At 36.7% G+C, this 18,835-nt stretch overlaps 1 protein-coding gene across 2 annotated transcripts in view; it reads right to left on the bottom strand.

Moving 5' to 3' along the window:
* zfpm2b (zinc finger protein, FOG family member 2b) overlaps positions 1–18,835 on the bottom strand; it is a 60,058-nt gene that overhangs the window by 27,513 nt on the left and 13,710 nt on the right. For both annotated transcript variants that reach the window (XM_067426128.1, XM_067426129.1), the window contains exons 2-4: positions 15,985–16,140; positions 13,707–13,808; positions 5,132–5,256 (exon numbers count right to left, since the gene is read on the bottom strand). In XM_067426128.1, coding sequence (XP_067282229.1) covers positions 5,132–5,256; positions 13,707–13,808; positions 15,985–16,140 — 383 coding nt within the window. The remainder of the gene's footprint in view (positions 1–5,131; positions 5,257–13,706; positions 13,809–15,984; positions 16,141–18,835) is intronic.

The following is an 18,835-nucleotide window of genomic DNA, read 5'->3' as shown; positions in this document are numbered from 1 at the left end:
TAACTCTCAAATTACAAACACATTCAAAAATAGCCACCTGAAGATGCACTACATCAGCTTTGAATGTGAAATGCTACTGGATCTCATTTGTCTTGTTTATCTTCTGAATATCTTTTGAATGAGAGACTGCGTTCATGGAGCGGGATCATTTTCAGCAATTAAGACGTTAAGTTTCACTCACATAAAGATCAGAAGACTTGGAATGCAAAAGGTTTTTTGTAATACTTTTATACTGTTCTTAATAGTCAGTACCTGTGCAATAGTACCTGTGTACTTCAATCTGCCTGTTACATGTTTTATGTTGTTCAGAAGTGTTAGGGTTAGGTGCTCAAAAAATGATCTGAAACATAAGGCAAGTAATTGAAAGCAACTGGTTTCCAGTTTGTAGATACAGTGATGCCTAAGAATACCTTTAAGGCCTTACAGTGACACTAAATGCTCTTAATCATGCTTCAGTTTTTGAAAAAGTAAAAGTATGCAAAAGTGTGCTTCTTTTTAACAAGTATATTTCCTTTTTGTGTCTGACTCTCTATTTCTAATAGGCCATAAGCAATGACCTGCCAGCCCTTTCTGGGATTGACCAGTTGGCAGGAAGATGATAGGATTCAGCAAAAATGCAGATTTGGCCCGAGAGAGAGGGAGCGTGTGCTCCTGGAGAGATAAGCACAGTGATAACAGTCTGAGAGTCTGGAAAACATTTGGTTTCCTTTCCTCCCCCCATAGGGATATAAAGGGATGATGCTGTTTTATAACTGGATGTCTCCTGATCCCTACAGGTAGCAGAGATCATATCCACTTCATCTCAAAGGACAGCGATGGCTTAATCTAAAATTAGTACAAATTGATGACAAGGGGCTTTGCTTGGGGTCCCTGCATGTAAATGTAGACATGTATGCCAAACTAAATCAAAATACAGGGGCCCTTTAAATCAACTTCAAGGGCTAGTTCATCATTTACTAATATATATATATATATATATATATATATATATATATATATATATATATATATATATATATATATTAGTATACAATATACAATATATAAATAAATCTATTATTTACTCATCCTCAAGTTCCAAACCTGTACAGAATTTCTTTCTTTTGATGAACACAAAGATATTTTGAAGAATGCCGGTAACCAAAAAGTTGATTGACACCATTGTCTTCAATAGTATTTTTTTTTTCATAGTCAGGGTTGTCCAATCCTGCTCCTGGAGGGCCACACGGTCCTACAAATTGTAGCTTTAACCCCAATTAAACTCCCAGGTAGATACTTCCAGGCAGGTGTGTTGAGGCAAGTTGCAGGACAATGGCCCTTTAGTACCGAGTTTGGATACCCCTGACCTCAGTCATCCTAAACCCTTGGAAGTTTGCCCGGTCCCATGGTTAAGAATCACTCCTGTAGGGTCTTGTAGGGGATTAAAAGGGCATTTTTCATACACTTGCTAAGATTTTACTAGTTGGTGGTTATATGGTTACTTAGCTCATCCTCATGTCGCTATGATATTCTGGTCTCTAGATGTCTCAGGCAGTGCCGGTCCTCCCTACATGCAAAAGTTGTGTTGCCCCGAACCAACCCTTGCTCTCAAGAATCATTAAGGGCTGTTTTTTAGTTTAACTTTTTATTTTGGCTTCCAACGATTGTGAAAACAATTTCACTTTATGTACCATTCTTTTAAAGCAGAGAGCTGCCAAACATAGGTTACATCCAAATTGTAATGTTTAAGGGTGCATTCACACTTGTAGTTTGGTTTGTTTGGTTTGGATCAAAAAACAAAAACAAAACATATAGTCCTGGTCCGCTTACCGTTCTCACTGGCATTTGTAACAGCGAACCTAAAGTTACCAAACCAAAGGCATAGGGATACGGTCACAACCTGATTGGTCAGCTTTTATGACGTTTATTTCGAAACGGAGCTTGCTTTCCGAACATTCAAAACAATACTGTGTGCTGGATTAAACACAATCATTTTATGCATGTACATATGGTTTTATTTTTACCAGCTGAGAACTCACGAAGAGCTCATAAAATGTTCAAAACATTCAAAACAGCACCAGTATTTCCTCCGTTGTAGGCAAAAACGAAGATCTGCTGCAAAGAGACGGCAGTTCCGTCATCTGTAACGACTCATGGGCAACACAGGTCCTTAGATGAGAAAAACCAGGTATGCTTACATTATGTCCTTTCAAATAAAAAATAAAGTACAGCTTGTGACATCACATCTGGTTTTTGGTTCGTTTACATGTCTTTGGTCCGCGTTGCGTTCATATATCAATCGAACCGCATCAGAGTTTGTTTGGAAGCGGATCGAGACCAATCTTTTTAGCCCGCTTGTTTGGTCTGCACCAGGGTTTGGATGGCAGCGTTCAAATGAACCGTACTAACTGAGCAATCGCACCAGGGTTCGAACCAAACATGACAAGTGTGACAGCACCCTAAAAGTGTACTGAGCTGAGAAAGAGGTGGCTTTCTGCCCATGCAGTCCGAGATGGAGGGAAGCACAGACAAGTACAGGCTACTTTGGGCTTCGGGTGTGTGCTTAAATGGACAAATACATGCAAAAAATATGTAAAATTGCCTGTCTTGGAAACTTTTTTAGATTAAACACATTCAGTTATATCTTTGGTGAACATAAACAGCTGGGAAAGTAAGTGAATGCTTGTTAGTCTACTAGGTGCATTTGGTCTAAAAGTGATAGCAGCCTAAATAAAGCCGCTGCTCTCTCTGTCATTTAAAGCTACACTGTGTGATATTTTCCCCCATCTAGCGGTGAAAAGGTATATGAGCATCCAGTGAATATTAGTTTCTGTTCCTCTCAATTCTGATTTCGTTTTAACTCCTACGGTGGCCGATTTAGTCCAAGATTAACATGGCAATCCCCCTCTTCACATTCGACACGGTGCCATCGAGTGTTAAAACGCGAAAGGCGAAGCTTGAATTTATGGGTATGTCCCTCTTTGGCTAATGTACTTTCAAGATGGAGGGGCAACATGGCGACTGACATTCGAACCCCTCACCCGTATGTATTTTCGATGGCATATTATAAACTTACGAGAATACTTTATTACTTGAAAGAAGTAAATATACATTAATGAGCACATATGTCTTTAAAAGAACGAAGTGTTTTTAGCTAAGAAAAAACGAAAAAAGTTACACAGTGTAGCTTTAATGTTAATCAAACAACAAAAGAAAACAACAAGAGTCATTCACTACTCTTCACTGAATAACATTAGTAACTTTAATAAGAATTAATGTATATTTAATTCATTCAGTGAAGAATATGCAAAGTTTTATTTATACTTTATTTTATTTTTTGGCTTTTGAAATCCGATGGCTCAGAAAAGACCTTTGACACCAATGTCATTTCCTCTCCCAAGACCCATAAAGGCACTAAAGACGGCGCTACAAAGCCCATCTCACTACAGTGGCTCTACAATCATTTTATGAAGCAACTAAGATAGTTTTTGTGTGAAAAAACCCTCCGAAATAACGACTTATGTATTGATGGCCGATTTCAAAACAATGCTTTGAACTGTTATGAATCAGTGTATCAATTCATGATTCGGCTCGCCAAAGTCACGTGATTACAGCAGTTTTGGCGAATTGACATGCGATTGATTCACTGATTCATAACGGTTCGAAGCTTCAGGAAGTTTTGTTTTGAAATCGGCCCATCACTGTAGAAGTCGCACTGTACTTTTATTAGTAGTAGGCTAATCTTTTTTTCTGTTTTATTTATCTAATTGTTTTATTTATTGTATTACTGAACATTGTAACTCACTGTTGTTTGTTGACAGTGAAACTGCTCTGAAAGGACAGATTAGGGGGTTAGGGGTCATTTCGGGATTTTTATGACAGGGGTCTCTAAGGACCCCCAGAAGTATAGAACCTGGTCCCAGGTGCTCATTTCAGTGCAAGGTGAGTTATGCACAAAACTTTAATACTTATGAATAGAGGTTTGAGATCACAAAGTACGAGTGACAGTAACAGTGACATTTGCCTTGTCTTACTAAACACCAGTAAAAGCATGTGAGAACCAAACAAACTTTTTTCAGACTTTGTTTACCTTCCACGTGCGACCTGTTTACTCACTTACAGTACGTATAGTGTCTCTTTTTAAAGACTCATCCTCAGAACGGAGCCGCAAAGAGAGAGAGAGGTTTGTGCAGATCTGACTGTGTGGGAATACTTCATGAAAAAGACAGAGTCTACACAGCACTCCACTCTCCTTGAGTCAATTCTTTCTCTTTCTGCCTGTCTCTCTCTCTCTCTCTCCGCTGAATCCTCTTTCCCCTTATCAGGCCAGCACAGGCCTCCATCGGCCTCTCCCCACTCTGACAGGAGCAACAACAATGGGCCTGCGATACCAGTCCGCTTCACAGGGTAAACCTGCCACGGGCACAGATTACCCGTGACACACACACTCGCTCTCTCTCTCGTACACTCCAAAACACAACACCACCTTCTCCAAGGCCTCAAAATACAAAATGGACACACAAAGCTTTTAAATGATTTAACTTCTCTCCCTTGCTCTCTTTTCAATCTGGCAGTCTGGTCTCCATGTCTGTAGTCTTCCTGTAATTACCCGAAATTCACTAAGACTGTATACCAAGTAAAAATTATGTGGACAAAACAAAAATAACAATAGTACAGGCTTATATTAAGTTATGTGATGATGGTGGTATTTTATGAGATGAATGCACCAGAACAAACACCACAACAATAATGTTCAAAACTACGAGTGCATATTTAGGGTGTGTTATTAAAGAATCATGATGGAAGCAAACTGGTGTAGCACATTTATTGTGAAGGTTGATTGTATAATGTTGTTTGCAAGTTTTCTTTTTTGAAGATAAAGAACTGCTAAAAGTGCTAAAAGTCTAAACAGACAGCTACATCTATTATTGTTTTATGTTTTATAAATGTTTTATTTTATTTTTATTTTGATGCAAGCATAAAACAGGCATCAAAACAGCTTCTTAGTTGGTAAGTGAAAAAGTAAAAAAATAAATATAAAAAAACGTTCAACTACACGTTGCTCTGAAATATGAACTAATTAGAAAAGACCTGGCCCAAATCAGGTTATCATGTCCACATTTTGCAAACAAGCAAAACAAACAACACCCACCTTGTCACTTCCTCCTGTGGCCACCTCAATCTTCCCAGGGAAAGGACCCCACGTGGTGCCCAGTAGAAGTGCCTGACAAGATAAAATCCTTCTCTCCCCTCCTTCACCAACAATTTTGAGCTCCCCTGAAGAAGACATAACAAAAAATAGTTATACCTTATTTGAACTTATCTTACATTAAAAACGTCTCTTTAAAGTACACTACTGTTCAAAAGTTTGGGGTTAGTATGCTCACCAAGGCTGACTTACTTATAACTTACCTATATTGACTTAAAATAGAGTAACAACAGTAATATTGTTAACTATTTTAAAATAACTATTCCTGTGATGGCAAAGCTGTATTTTCAGCATCATTGCTCCAGTCTTCAGTGTCAAATGATCCTTCAGAAATCATTCCAATATGTTGTTCACCTACTTTTTCTTTCTTTCGTATTATCAATGTTGAAAACAGATGTGTTTTTGTGTGATACAAATGTGTCACTTCTGACCAAAATAAATAAATAAAAAATAAATAAAAAATAAATAAATATCTTCCTGACCCCACACTTTTGACCGGTAGTGTACAGGGCAGCAGATAGTAATATAATATGATGTAAAATGCCTTGTATATTATTTGCATTTAAACTACAGGGACAACCCATCTGGAGTAACCTGAGGTTTCAAGCCTTGCTCAAGGGCACAATGCTGAAAGTTCATCAGGTTCAAACCTACATTTTTTACAGTTACCAGCCTAGATCTTTAACCAAAACACCACACCACACCACTCCATGAGTAGACTAAGCCCCAGTGTGAGCATATAGGATCACAATTAGAAATCATACACCCCATCCATCGGACCCTCTCCTGGGTGACCCTGCCTGTCTCTTTGATTAGGCTTTCGCTCACTGCTTTGACAGGGCTTCAGATAAGGTGGATTAAGCCTCTTTCTGCTGAAAGTTTTGATATGAACAGTGCAGAAGCGTGTTAAATTATCCAGTTTCAGGAGGAGATGCGAAATGCCGGCAGATGGATTGATAAATAAAGAGAATCTTAAGGCAGTGCTTTCAGGAGATCAGGGTTAAGCCTTTACACCCATCCCCTCTCTGGATTAATGGATGTATTTAACTACAGAAGGCACCAGTGGGGGGGCATAACTCAAAAATTTTATATATATATATATATATTTTTTTTTTTTTTTTTTTTGATAAATTATGTACAACAATACTTTATATATGATGACATATTTCCTGCTATCACTGTGAAGCTGCTTTGAAACAATCTGTATTGTATAAAGCGCAATATATGTAAATAAATGTGACTTCACAGATGTTTGTACTTTAGAGCAATTTATCTTTGACAATTTATTCACAAGTGTGGTTTTTAAAAAAATAATAAAAAAATGTATTATTTAATTTAATAACAATTTTAATAAGTAAATAATTAAATATATCAAAATTAATAAATAATAAGCGCTGCATTAAGCAGGAAGATTTTTATCAAATAACGATGAAGCAAAAAAACTTTAAGAGTATGCGTTTACAGTCATTTTCCCCATTCACTTTTACTGTATGAAGAAAAGCAGACTGAACATTCTGTGAAATATATTGTTTTTTTTTTATGGAAGAAAGAAAGTTATTTGGGTTTACAGCAACATGATGGTATCTAAATTACAAATTTGAGACTGTACATTTCAAGTTAACGTGAAAATACAAGTAGATTTGTGAAGGTTAAAGAGGTTAAAGAGACCCAAATAGTTTCTGTTCCCATTGACTTCTATTGTCCAAACACATACTGTATACACACACACACACACACACACACACACACACACACACACACACACACACATTTGTTTTTGTGAAATGTGGGGACATTGCACAGGTGTAATGGTTTTTATACTGTAAAAAACGTATTTTCTATCCCCCTACACTGCTTCTACCCCTAAACTAACCCATCACAGGAAACATTCAGCATTTTTACTTTCTCAAAAAACCTCATCCTGTAGGTTTTATAAGCCTTTTGAAAAGTGGGGGTATGGGTAATGTCGTCATATTGCACCCTCTCCTTGTATACCTGTGTAAAACACATTTGTGTCCTGATATTTCACAAAAACATGCACACACACAAACACACAAATACTTCTTTAGGAAGTCAGATGGTTAATGGGGTGAAGTTGGAGCAAGTTATTACATTTTGACAAAAGATTACAAAATATTTTTTAACTCTGCAATAATGTGCACAGATCATTTAGAATAACAACAGCAACGTGTATTTAGAAAATAAAAAGCATTCATTTTTTATTTTATGTTAAAAAAATTTTAACATGAAACTAACTTAACTTTAAAACTGAGAACAGACTTATAATTAAATCCAATGGGTGAGAAAATCCATATTAAAATTGCGGAAAATATTTTTTTTCCTTTTAAAATATTTTTTGTACCGTTCCACTTCAGTACATCAAATGAACTCACAATGAACTTCATCTCAAAAATGTAGTCACAGTCCAAAGCACTTTGGGAACATTGGAGTACTAAAATAAACAAAAGTCATTATCAAAAAAAAAAAAAAAAAAAAAAAATTAACTGAGGGAATATATCCACTGTTCTTCTACATCAGGGCCAACATGAACTAATCAAAAGCTCTGTCTGCCACAGAGAAACCAGCAAACCGCCCTTTTCTGCACCTCTTTCCTTCCATACTGTCCCTCTCTTCCATCTCTCTCTCTCTCTCAGTGGTCTAATCTGTGAGGGACTTAAAGGGACCTTATCTCCGGGCTCTCCTGCTTCATTTCATGCTTGATTTACTTTAATTTGTCTGATAGGGCAGCAGGATTTGGAGACGGCCCATCTTTGGCTTGGGTGACGAGTGAAAAAAAAAAGCCACTCTGATATTTCTCTGGCACATTGTCGCGGGTTTTTGACTTCTCTCTCGCTCTCTCTGCCACTAGTTCCTGGAGAGAGAGACGGTAAAAGGGCAAGAGAGAATGCGTGAGAGAATGAGAAAGATCTCAGTGTGGTGTAGCAGGCTGTTTGAGTGTGCTTCGAATCAAGCAGCCAGAGAAGAAAAGGATTGTGGGAGTGTGGCATGATTGTGTGATGTAGTCCTTCGCAGGCTGAGATGTCGGAGGCAAAGTGCACTACGTGAATGGGTAGGGTTCAAAAAGACCGTCTGCCCTGGACGCACAATGAGCGCATGTAATACTCAGTTTATTTAAGAAAATGACGGATAAAACACAACAGGTCTCATTTATGAAACACAGACTTTTGTGTAAGATATTGTTTACTATATAAACTAAATGTGACAATATACAGTTTTACAAATGATTTACTCACTGTAAAAATAAAAAGTCTCCATTTGAAACTAGTGACTGATCACATCAAAAATTTTCAGCCAAATTAAAATTCTGTGAATTGATGCAATTTAATTCACAGAATTGAAAAAATGTAGATGTGATCAGTCACTTGAAAATGTTCAATTGGAGACCTGATTTTTTTTTCCCACAGTGCTCTGTACATTTGTTTGGTGTGTGTTTCATGAACATGCCCAATAAGTCTAAAGAATAAGAAAATAATTCAAATATAACATTTATAAAATATTGTGTAAAACATGTGTACGTTAAATCTCCATAATTTTATATGGCTTATTTGCAATCAACAAAGTGCACTGGGCACTGTATGTGTAATCCATATTATTTTACCAAGATAAAAGTAAATGTATACATGTCAATGTAACTCTAAATTTAAAAATAAATGCGGGTATTAGGATGGAAATTTTGGTAAAAGTATTGAAAATCTTTGTATGGAACAGCATATGCATTTGGGAGCTCGCTAATATGTACATTAATATATAGTCTAAAGTGTCAGCCAAACATTCATTCATTCATTTATTATATTAAACCCCATTCAAAGGTGTCTGTCTGACTATCTTCCCCGTCGAGGCCCTAAAAAGGGAAGCACAGAGTTTCGACTTCCTCTTGTGCGTTTTTCGGGGGCTAGAGTGATTTACTCTCCGGGCTTGAAATAAAACTGACGAATGAATTCTTCTCCCAGCGGTGAAGGGCAGAGGGCTTCACATTGACAGTCTCTGTATTTCAAACTCGCAAAATCCACCTCCTTCCCTCCCAAAAACCAGCTCCAAACCAGAGAGCATTGAAATTCCCCTCGCAGCGCTGCACGGGATTTGCTAAACGGCGGGGTGTGTGTGTGCGTGGCTGATAAACGGAGTGATGATCCAGCAACACGTCTTTATCCTCGCGCTCCGCTTTAATTAACGCCGGCTTGTTTGTTGAAAAGATGATTAATATGCCAGTGAAAATGGCCTAATTGAATACCGCAACAACCCATACAATCAGGGAGGAACACGCTGTTTTGTTTTGTGTAGATTAGCCCTTTTATCAATGTCATTATTTATATTATTATTATTATTACGTGGTATTTTAATTCAACTGACAGCCCCATCCCCCACACCCCTCCTCCAGAAATAAGAAGGGACAGGCGTATCGTACAGACAATAAATGAGCCGCATTGTGTCCGTTTGAGGAGGGGTCAAGAGGAGCCAGAAACTTTTGTCAGACAGTCAAAGATCTCCTGGCTCGGGATGATTTTTGAAGTGAATGCTGTCCTATTTAAAGGTTATGTATGTTTTATGTGAGTCAATTCTATGTCTATTTTAGACTACCTCAAAAATAATTTTGACTCATCCCTCGGTTGGAAAAAAATAAACAATTTTTGGTTTATTGGGAAAGTTTTAAGTCACAATGTAACAGAAGTAAAGGCAGACTTTTTTAAAGATTGTGATGTACATCCAAGTGAAAAAGATTTGTGGCTTTTTACACTAAGCGAAAATAGTATATTTTCTTAGTGATAGATGCTTTTTACACTGTTTAAATAGCAATAGTTTCTATTTATACTAAGTAAAAATAGCAGTATTTTAATGCAATAATATTTTAGAGCATAAATAATTATATTTATTAAAATTATTAAATGAATGCCACCTTATTGAGACAAGGAAGCCCTTCCTAAACCCCTAGCTGATAAATACTTTATAATTACGCACTAGACACTTTATTTTCACTTGTTTAAAATATTTTCTTCATTTTTATTGAAAATAAATGCCTTTCCGATCTGATATGTGATGGGAAAAGGGATCAGAGCGAGTTCGGCAGAAGGAGGATTCGAACTCGGGACGATTTGTGACTTTCTGACACTGACACTTTGTGTGACTTTTCTTGCCATACCCCTACTCTATTGGTACTGTTTACAATCTAATGTCTTCTGTCATTTTGTCTGGAACCAACCAGATGTCAGTGGGCGGAGTTAGTGTAAATAGCCTCTGCCAACAAGGCGGCTATTTGCTCTTAGTGTAAGGAGACAGTCCGAAAAAAATATATATTTAGAGTGGTTCAGAAAAATGTTTACTGGTTTTGTAGGTCATTTACTTGGAAGTAATTTTTATCACTCTAGTCTCATGTAAACATGTATAATGTTCAAGTCGTGTGGCTGTATTTCAAACAATGTGTATTCGAGTGAAATTAAATGTCTTGCCCCATAGACCTTCATGGAACATGGAGCTCCTGAAGGGACAAGGTGGTGGAAAAACAAAATATGAGATGGGAGGAACAATAATAAGTTAATGCTTTTGCCTTCTCTCCCAAACGGTTTCCCTCGCAAAACCTTTAGAGCTCAAAACATGTTTTTAAGCAAAAGCATTCAAATAAAGTTTTCCTCAATCAAATTTTTTTCTCAACATCAACATGTCCCTTTTGGGGCTTTAGGGAAATTTTAAGTGCATTGCTGTAAATGTGATTTATGGTTGTTTTGACGGGCGCCTTGAAATTATTTTACACAGTGATCAACATGTTTGCAACAGATGCTGTCCATGAGTTTAGGCTTGTACTGAACTCAGAAAATTCCTTTAAAAGAGTTGAGAATATCTGCATAAACAATCTGAAAATAAGGAAGCCATGTAAGATGATGAATACCCTTTAATTTAGTCCATATCCCATGATGGTCTCTCTAAATGTCAGAAGTCTGGAATCCGTACATGTCTCTCTCTCTCTCTCTCTCTCTCTCTCTCTCTCTCTCTCTCTCTCTCTCTCTCTCTCTCTCTCTCTCTCTCTCTCTCTCTCTCTCTCTCTCTCTCTCTCTCTCTCTCTCTCTCTCTCTCTCTCTCTCTCTCTCGGAGCGCAGTGGTCAGCCGCTCTCAGCTCTGGTTTACATGTTCTCCGCCGCGTTCCCGCTCCCTGTGTGAAAAGGCTTTGGGGGGCTCAATCAGTGGGACTTTGATGTCGACTGCGGCTGTAATGATTTCATATTGTTCCAGGGATTTCTCTAATCCACTACACTTTCATTAAAATCCCTCACTCCATCCTGCCTTCCTCTGAGAGGCGTTGGACAGAATCTGCCTCCTTTTGTTCATCTCTCACTCTTTTTTTGACATTCCTTCATTCCTTCTTCCGCTGCAACATTCATTGGGAAGTTTCAACTGTAGATGCTAATTCAATTTGAGATGTTGGAAGTCATTCCATGCAATGCTTTAATTCGTAAATGATCGGGTCCAGGAACAAGGACTAGTGATGGATCTAAGCAGGTTGGAAGGGTCACAAAACAAAAGAAAAAAAGTGTGGTCTGCCTCTTATTTTTCACAATAATTCTGTTTTAATCAATCACTTAATCAATCAACTTTATTTATATATCGCTTTTACAATGATGATTGTGTCTTCACAGTGTTAAACAGGACAATATTGCAACAAAATTTGATTTGGCTGTAGGGTCGTTCTGGAGAAAACAGTGATGTTATCAGCTTATTTTAATTTATTTTAGAGTGACAATGTTGGCAGATCAGTATTATAATTTATAGAATTAAATAAGACCTAATTAATTAATTTTATTTGTATATTTAGTTAAATAACTTTGATCATAATTTTAGTGTCCCCAACTGAACAAGCCAAGCCAAAGGCGACAGTGGCAAGGAACCAAAACTCCATCAGGGCATGATGGAGAAAAATAAACCTTGGGAGAAACCAGACCCAGTCGGGGTGCCAGTTTTCCTCTGGCATATTATCAAACAGTGTATGATTATTATTCTGGCAACCTTACAGGTCAGAAATCCCAAATAGATTGGAATATTCAAAATTTTACTGTACAAATTGATTTAGAAGCTTATGAGGTGAGGCATTCACTAAAATAGGCGCCGGATCCGAATCCATATCCAAAGGTGCCAGATATATGACACAAATGAAGCATCAATTCTAGATATTCTGTGTCTATTGGATTGGCATACCGAGACTCAAACTGTTCAGAGAAGAAGAAAAAAAACACTCTTTCCTGATCAGATAAGAAAACACTGTGCCTCATTATTGTTAGAATGAGTCTGTAACCTAACTAATCATGTTTATTCAGAGGACTGGAGGGGGAGAAAGAGAACTCCAGAGATAGAGACCGCAACAAAGAGCGTGAACATCAGAATGCGGTGATATCTCACCATCAAGAACTGATTACAAAGACCCATGATCATATATAAAGATAGGCGAGAAGTCAGCTCAGTTTGGCTCTGGCACTAGTGACTGTATTGTGTAAATCTAGTGTGAACACGCAAGATAAAGCACCTCCCAAAATGGCATTATTACATTATCAGATTTCATGCTTTTAAAGAGGACAAGGCTTATTAGATCATTTGGCTGCACCTTTCAGACTCACTGTATTTTGTCTTACACTGTTGTTTCTGTGCAATTGTGCCATTTAAAAAGTGTATTTTTTTGCATACATGCTACTATTTTAAATGTTTTACTATGAACTCACTTCCATGAAAAATTGAAGGCTATTTACAGTGTTTACCACAAAATATAAGCAGTGTAGACGCCATTTAAGACCATCAAATGCTTTTGATTTTGGTACTTTCTGAGCTGAGTCAGAATGGTAAACTTCTATTAATCTGATTTTATAATCTGTATAAACATACTACCTATTTGATCATATTCTGTTTTTTTTGTTTTTTTTCATATTCGGAGGTCCTTGCTCACCCTTGTAAAAAAGAAGTGGACTTAATTGTACTGAATGTGCACTTTCTGTGTACTTTTTACTCTTTTTTTTAAAGACAGATAATATATGAATAAAATAAGACACCTTAAGTGTACTTATAGAGTCCACATTCATGACTATGTTTCTTAACACACTTAAGTACACTTTGTTACAATGTAAAATTCACAAAGTACATTTTAAATAATTGTTTTAATCTTTCGCCAGGCTTTAAAGAACGGATTGATGTGTTGACTAACATTAAGCACATGTAAAGTATTTGATTAAAATTTGAACTGTAATTTAATATTACATTTAAAGTTGATATGCTTTAAAGGTAATAAATTGCAAAGTTCAATTAATTGCATTTAATATAATTTAAACTATAATACATTTTCCTTTCATTGTAAATTAAGAGTACAAAAACCTTACATTTAGTGTGCACTTAAGTATATTATTTTAAAGTATATTATTTCCATAATAAGTACTATTTTTATAGTATACTTCTTTATCACAAGGGAATGTTGCATTGTATAAATTTGTATTAAGACGCTTGATATGTGATTGGACAGCTGTCTTACTTGGACCGTCCCATTCGTCTGCTGTCAGTGGGCTGGGCTGGACCCTCTCTTCGTGTCCATCACTGTCCTGCCGCTCTACCTTTAAACTTCCGCCCATTTCACCTGTAAAAAGACATCAAAGCTTAGCTGTGTGTGAACAAACGGCTAAATCGTAGCACAATCAGTAAAGCGGACAACAACGGACAATCTGGCTCTCGCACCGGCAGCAGCTGTTCATTTTCTTTCATTTAAAATCCTTATTCCTTGTAATTCCAATGTGCTGTTTCTCATTTTAGATTCTTTCAAGTGTCTGCTGTGGGATTTTATGCTCGTTTCTTTGGAGAGAATGGAAAAGAGACAGAGAGCAAGTCCCTGGACCCACCTTGATCACAGACTCGCTGCCTGTGTTAAGCCCTGTGACGAAACTTATTGGAAATGTTTAATTACAGTGTTGGGAAAGAAATTAAGCTACAAGATGATTCCTTAATTAAGCTGTGATTAAGGATTTTCTGCCTTTGGCTCTGACACCACGGGCAAAGTACTGTATAACACTGTCACAGGCAAGAGAAGTTAACTCCAAGAACAGGCCTATTTACCTCAGATCCTCATACAACTTCTCTCTCACACACACAGGGAATCAGTCCATGTCCTCTGCAGACAGGAAATTCCTTTCTAGCGACAGGAATGGATAAAACCTTGTGATCTTAAAACTCAAGCTGAATAAATACAGGGACAGAGCCAAATATTAAACCTTCTAGAAGGGACAAGACAGCCAAAATACCACTTAAAAGCTGGTCTGTGTTCAAACAAAGGGGGTTTTAATGTAATTGGACAAAGTAAATATAGTTTAAAAAAAAGAGCAATACATTAACAAAGCATATGTCAAAATAAGATCCAATGGGATTTTTGGAAGTGCAGTTGCTGACATTTACCTTCATGTGATTTTTTTTATATTTTACAGATCCATCTATTTGCTCTGGAGTAACTCATTAATTTGTATTAATTAATAACAAATATTTTAAATATTAAATCCCAACCTATCAAGGTGTCATGAACTATTCTGTTGTTTTTGACATTTTCATTATACGGTTCACAGATGAACTATTCTATTATATAACTTTACACATGGGTAACCTCAACCGGAAAACTACATATTTATTTATTCAAGTAATTAATAAGCATTCCTACAGTCCTGAGAGCGGCTCGAAATGACCCCACAGAGGAAATCATCCACGCTTAATCATAACTCTTTTTCATCAGGTATAGGTGTCATGATCTATACTTTTATTTTTGACATTTCCATTATACGGTTCACAGATTCAAAAAGCAATTATGTGATCGAGTTGGGGGGGGTCGAGAAAAACAATAAATATTCAAAAATGTTTTGCCACTGCCCTTCAAAACTTAATAGGTCAAAACATATGAGAAAATGAAAAAGAACTGCCCTTCTTCCTTTTCAACAAGAACAAAAGAAAACCGGCACACATCGTTCTGCCAATTTTGAACAAAAAAGCGAAAGTGATTGTTCTTTTGAAGATTGCCTGCTCGAAGGCAAAGCAGGTAGTTCACTTTGCCGTCGCAAACTTTTGGACGCTGGGACAGGCATTTCAAAGAGAAGATTCATCGTTTACAAATAGAAAAGCATAACGTTAGGACGGCGAGTGAATTTCAAATGGCTGGGGGGGGGGGGGGGCTCTGAATTATCCCGTTGTGACGGTGAGGTGTGGCCAGCAGAAACGCCTGTAATTGAATTTCAGTTCAAAGAGCTGATGCTATTAGCTCGAGTTTGATGGTGGAAGCCTGCAGCAAATACCACCAACTCTGTTGTTATTTACTATGACCAATAACCCTGTTAGTAACATATACAGTAGGTCTTCCCTCAAAATGCCATATTTCTTCAATCTTCTCTTTCATATTCAAATTCAATTTCAGCACAAAACCAAACATTGCTTTGAGCTAAAGGGGCTGCGGTGGGAAGGTGCGAAAAAGATTGTTTGTTCTAGAAAAGGTCTGACGCTTCTAACATTTACACAGGATTGCGGAATTCAACATAAAATATATACTGTAATCTATTGGATTACATTAGAGATGCGTTTGTTTACATATAAAAACAAGCCCATATATGTGATTTAAAATGTTCCACTGAATTTCACAGAACTGTATGTGTATTATGGTAGACCTCCAAACAGACACTACTACCTATCACACATGAGCATTTTTATTTTATTTTAAAGATCTCCTGGACTATAAAAAGCAAGCTCTGAACAATAAAAGTTTGCATTTTTGTGCATGAGCTCACCATTCTTCAAGTGATCTCCATCTTTAGAGATGATGTTCTCTGGGTCAGAGAAGTAAAGTGGGTCATCCTCCACGGACCTGTCTTCTTCTTTCAATATCTCCTTCTTCTCACACGCTGTCTCCTCAGACTCTGTCTCAAGCCCATTTTCAAACATTCCTGTCAAATAATGGACAAACAACTTTAACACTTCAGAAGATGCTAAAGTGGATTCACCTTTGTACTAAATTAATCACATTGAATGAAAATGTATTGTAGTTTAAATTGATATTAAATGCAGTTAGCTGAACTTTAGAGTGCTTTTTGACCCACTTAAGTAGAACTTCTTAAGAAGTACATCTTTCATAATTACGTTAAAATAAGTAGATTTCTTTAAAGCATGACAAAATATTATTAAAAGAATGATTTCAAATGTCCTTTATTACATTTTTACATACTTAAGTACACTTTTTAAAAGTGTACTTAAGTGTATTAAGAGAAACATAGGCTGCACCTGGAATGGCATATTTCACTATATACAGGAGGCAAAAAAAACAGTTTGTGACAAAAGTAGTATGTCCGAATACACACTACTCATAAATTAGTAGATAAAAAGTACCTGAATGACATAATACTTCTGGTGAGGTTTCGAAGTGTGCACACGTTGGACACTTTACTATCCCATGAGGCCACGGGAGAGGATTTGTGTCGTGAACTGACCCTGGTAGGTCACACGATAATGACAACATGGCCACTCTAATATAATATTTCCACATTACAACCACACCACACACATTTATACTATATAGAACATTTTTTACAACTTTTTTAGCAGTCAGGAAGTAATCACTTATTCAGAATGACCTCCTCTGAAAGTGTACTACTACTTTCTTTAAGTATTCTTACATGGCCTTTTATTTAAATAATATTACATTATCTGCAAGTAGATCATATTTTGTGAAATATATACTTTTAAGATTTGAAGCACACTTCTTTTTTACAAGATCACTCATAAGGCATAATCAGGTATCTTATAGCTAAAGACAAAAGTCTATTTCTATTGTTTATCAAAACACTGTTGTTTATCTCTTCTATATAAAATATGATTTGTTTTTCAAAAGATGAGAGTTAAAAAAAGCAACAGTACACCTCTCTTCAACAAGCAACATGACATCATGTCCATCAAACAAAGATGCAAACGCAACTAACAAGTCATAAACTGCTACTGCATATGAAAATATATCTGTTTTATAATGTTTTTGTACCTGCATAAATGAAGGCAACTGCAAAGTGTTCAAGCAAAGCCAACACAGGAACAGATCCAAAGCCTAAGGTTACGTCTGCTCCAAGATAACTTGTTCACGCAAGCAGCAGCATTGAAGGTAGACATAGCACACTTTCTTATTAATTTGCCTTATCAGTGGGTACAATGTTGATTTTTCATTTGCTTGCCATGCCTTTGGGTGGTACACCCGTGCAATCACAAAGTTCATTTTTCTCTGTTTGATTAATTTCTTTCCTCTGTCAAAAAAAGACATTGGCTACATTCTATCAAGAAAGTCCTTTTCCCTTCCAGCTGTACATGTACTTTGATATTTGCATATTAATATTTTTTTTCTTCAATCAGGGGGCATGAGGAGTAGAACCCACCTGAACGAAATTAAACAGATGCATTTTTTTTTTTACCTTTGATTAAAAATATTCTGGCTTCGACGTTTCCATGTTTACAGGGATGAAAACTAAGGATACATGTATATTCAGTGAGAGAGTCTGTGTGCAAATTTGTCTTGAGAAGTGAATTAAACATGACAAAACCTTGCTTTGGAGAAATCCTTAGTTAGAAAAACAATTCATAAATAAAGTATGAGTTGTTATTTTTTTATTCTAAAAAATTGTGAAGTTTTTTACTTGGGGTTAGGTTTGCGTGATGGTTCGTCTGTTTATATTATTAGTACAGCGTGTGTGTGTGTGTGTGTGTGTGTGTGTGTGTGTGTGTGTGTGTGTGTGTGTGTGTGTGTGTGTGTGTGTGTGTGTGTGTGTGTGTGTGTGTGTGTGTGTGTGTGTGTTTTGTGACATATGAGGACACAAATCTGTATAAGATTTGAGAGAGAGACGTTTAAAATTCTTTACTCAAACAAAAATTACATTACACACTCAACAATACAATAATTATTCACCAATTACATATTCACCAAGCAAATGTTAACAATTCATCTTCACAAAACAAACAAATCCCTATTTACACACCATTTGTACATAAATTCAACCATATTTCCTGTAGTTTTAAAGAATATATATTCTGCTCTGATTCTTGATTCAACAAGAGCTGTAAACAGACTTTGAACTTTAACAATTCTTCCTTCAAGAGCAAGTCTGCAAGTCTTCCACAAAGCTAACTTTGCTTGCCCAAGTATAAAATTAGAAACAGTACAGCGATCCTTGTTCATTTTAGATTACCTACAGCCATAAATAAAAAGAACTTTGTAAAAAACAAAACCCAACCAATAAATGATTCTTTAATGCAAAAAGTGGCACCAACCTTGGATATTCAATAAACACGTTTATTACAGGCATGACATAAGGGCAAAAAATTCAAGTTGAATTTGGACACAAAGACATTTGCGGCTAGCACCCAATGCAATATTCTCCACTGTAGATCGCCCAAATGTTTTGGAAGAGGACTTTTATAAAAAAAAAAAAGTTTCCAAGAAGGAGAAAAATCATCTGCAACTATGACAAACGCCAGGGCACACCCCTAAAATCAGAGAAGCGAGATGTGTAGGCCCACCCTCTAGAGAACCCTCTACAAACTGAAGAGAGAGAGAGAGAGAGGGAGAGAGAGAGAGAGAGAGAGAGAGAGAGAGAGAGAGAGAGA

Source organism: Pseudorasbora parva, chromosome 19, assembly GCF_024679245.1.
Source record: "Pseudorasbora parva isolate DD20220531a chromosome 19, ASM2467924v1, whole genome shotgun sequence".
Classification (NCBI taxonomy): Eukaryota; Metazoa; Chordata; class Actinopteri; order Cypriniformes; family Gobionidae; genus Pseudorasbora; species Pseudorasbora parva.
This window is presented reverse-complemented; position numbering and strand designations above follow the sequence as displayed.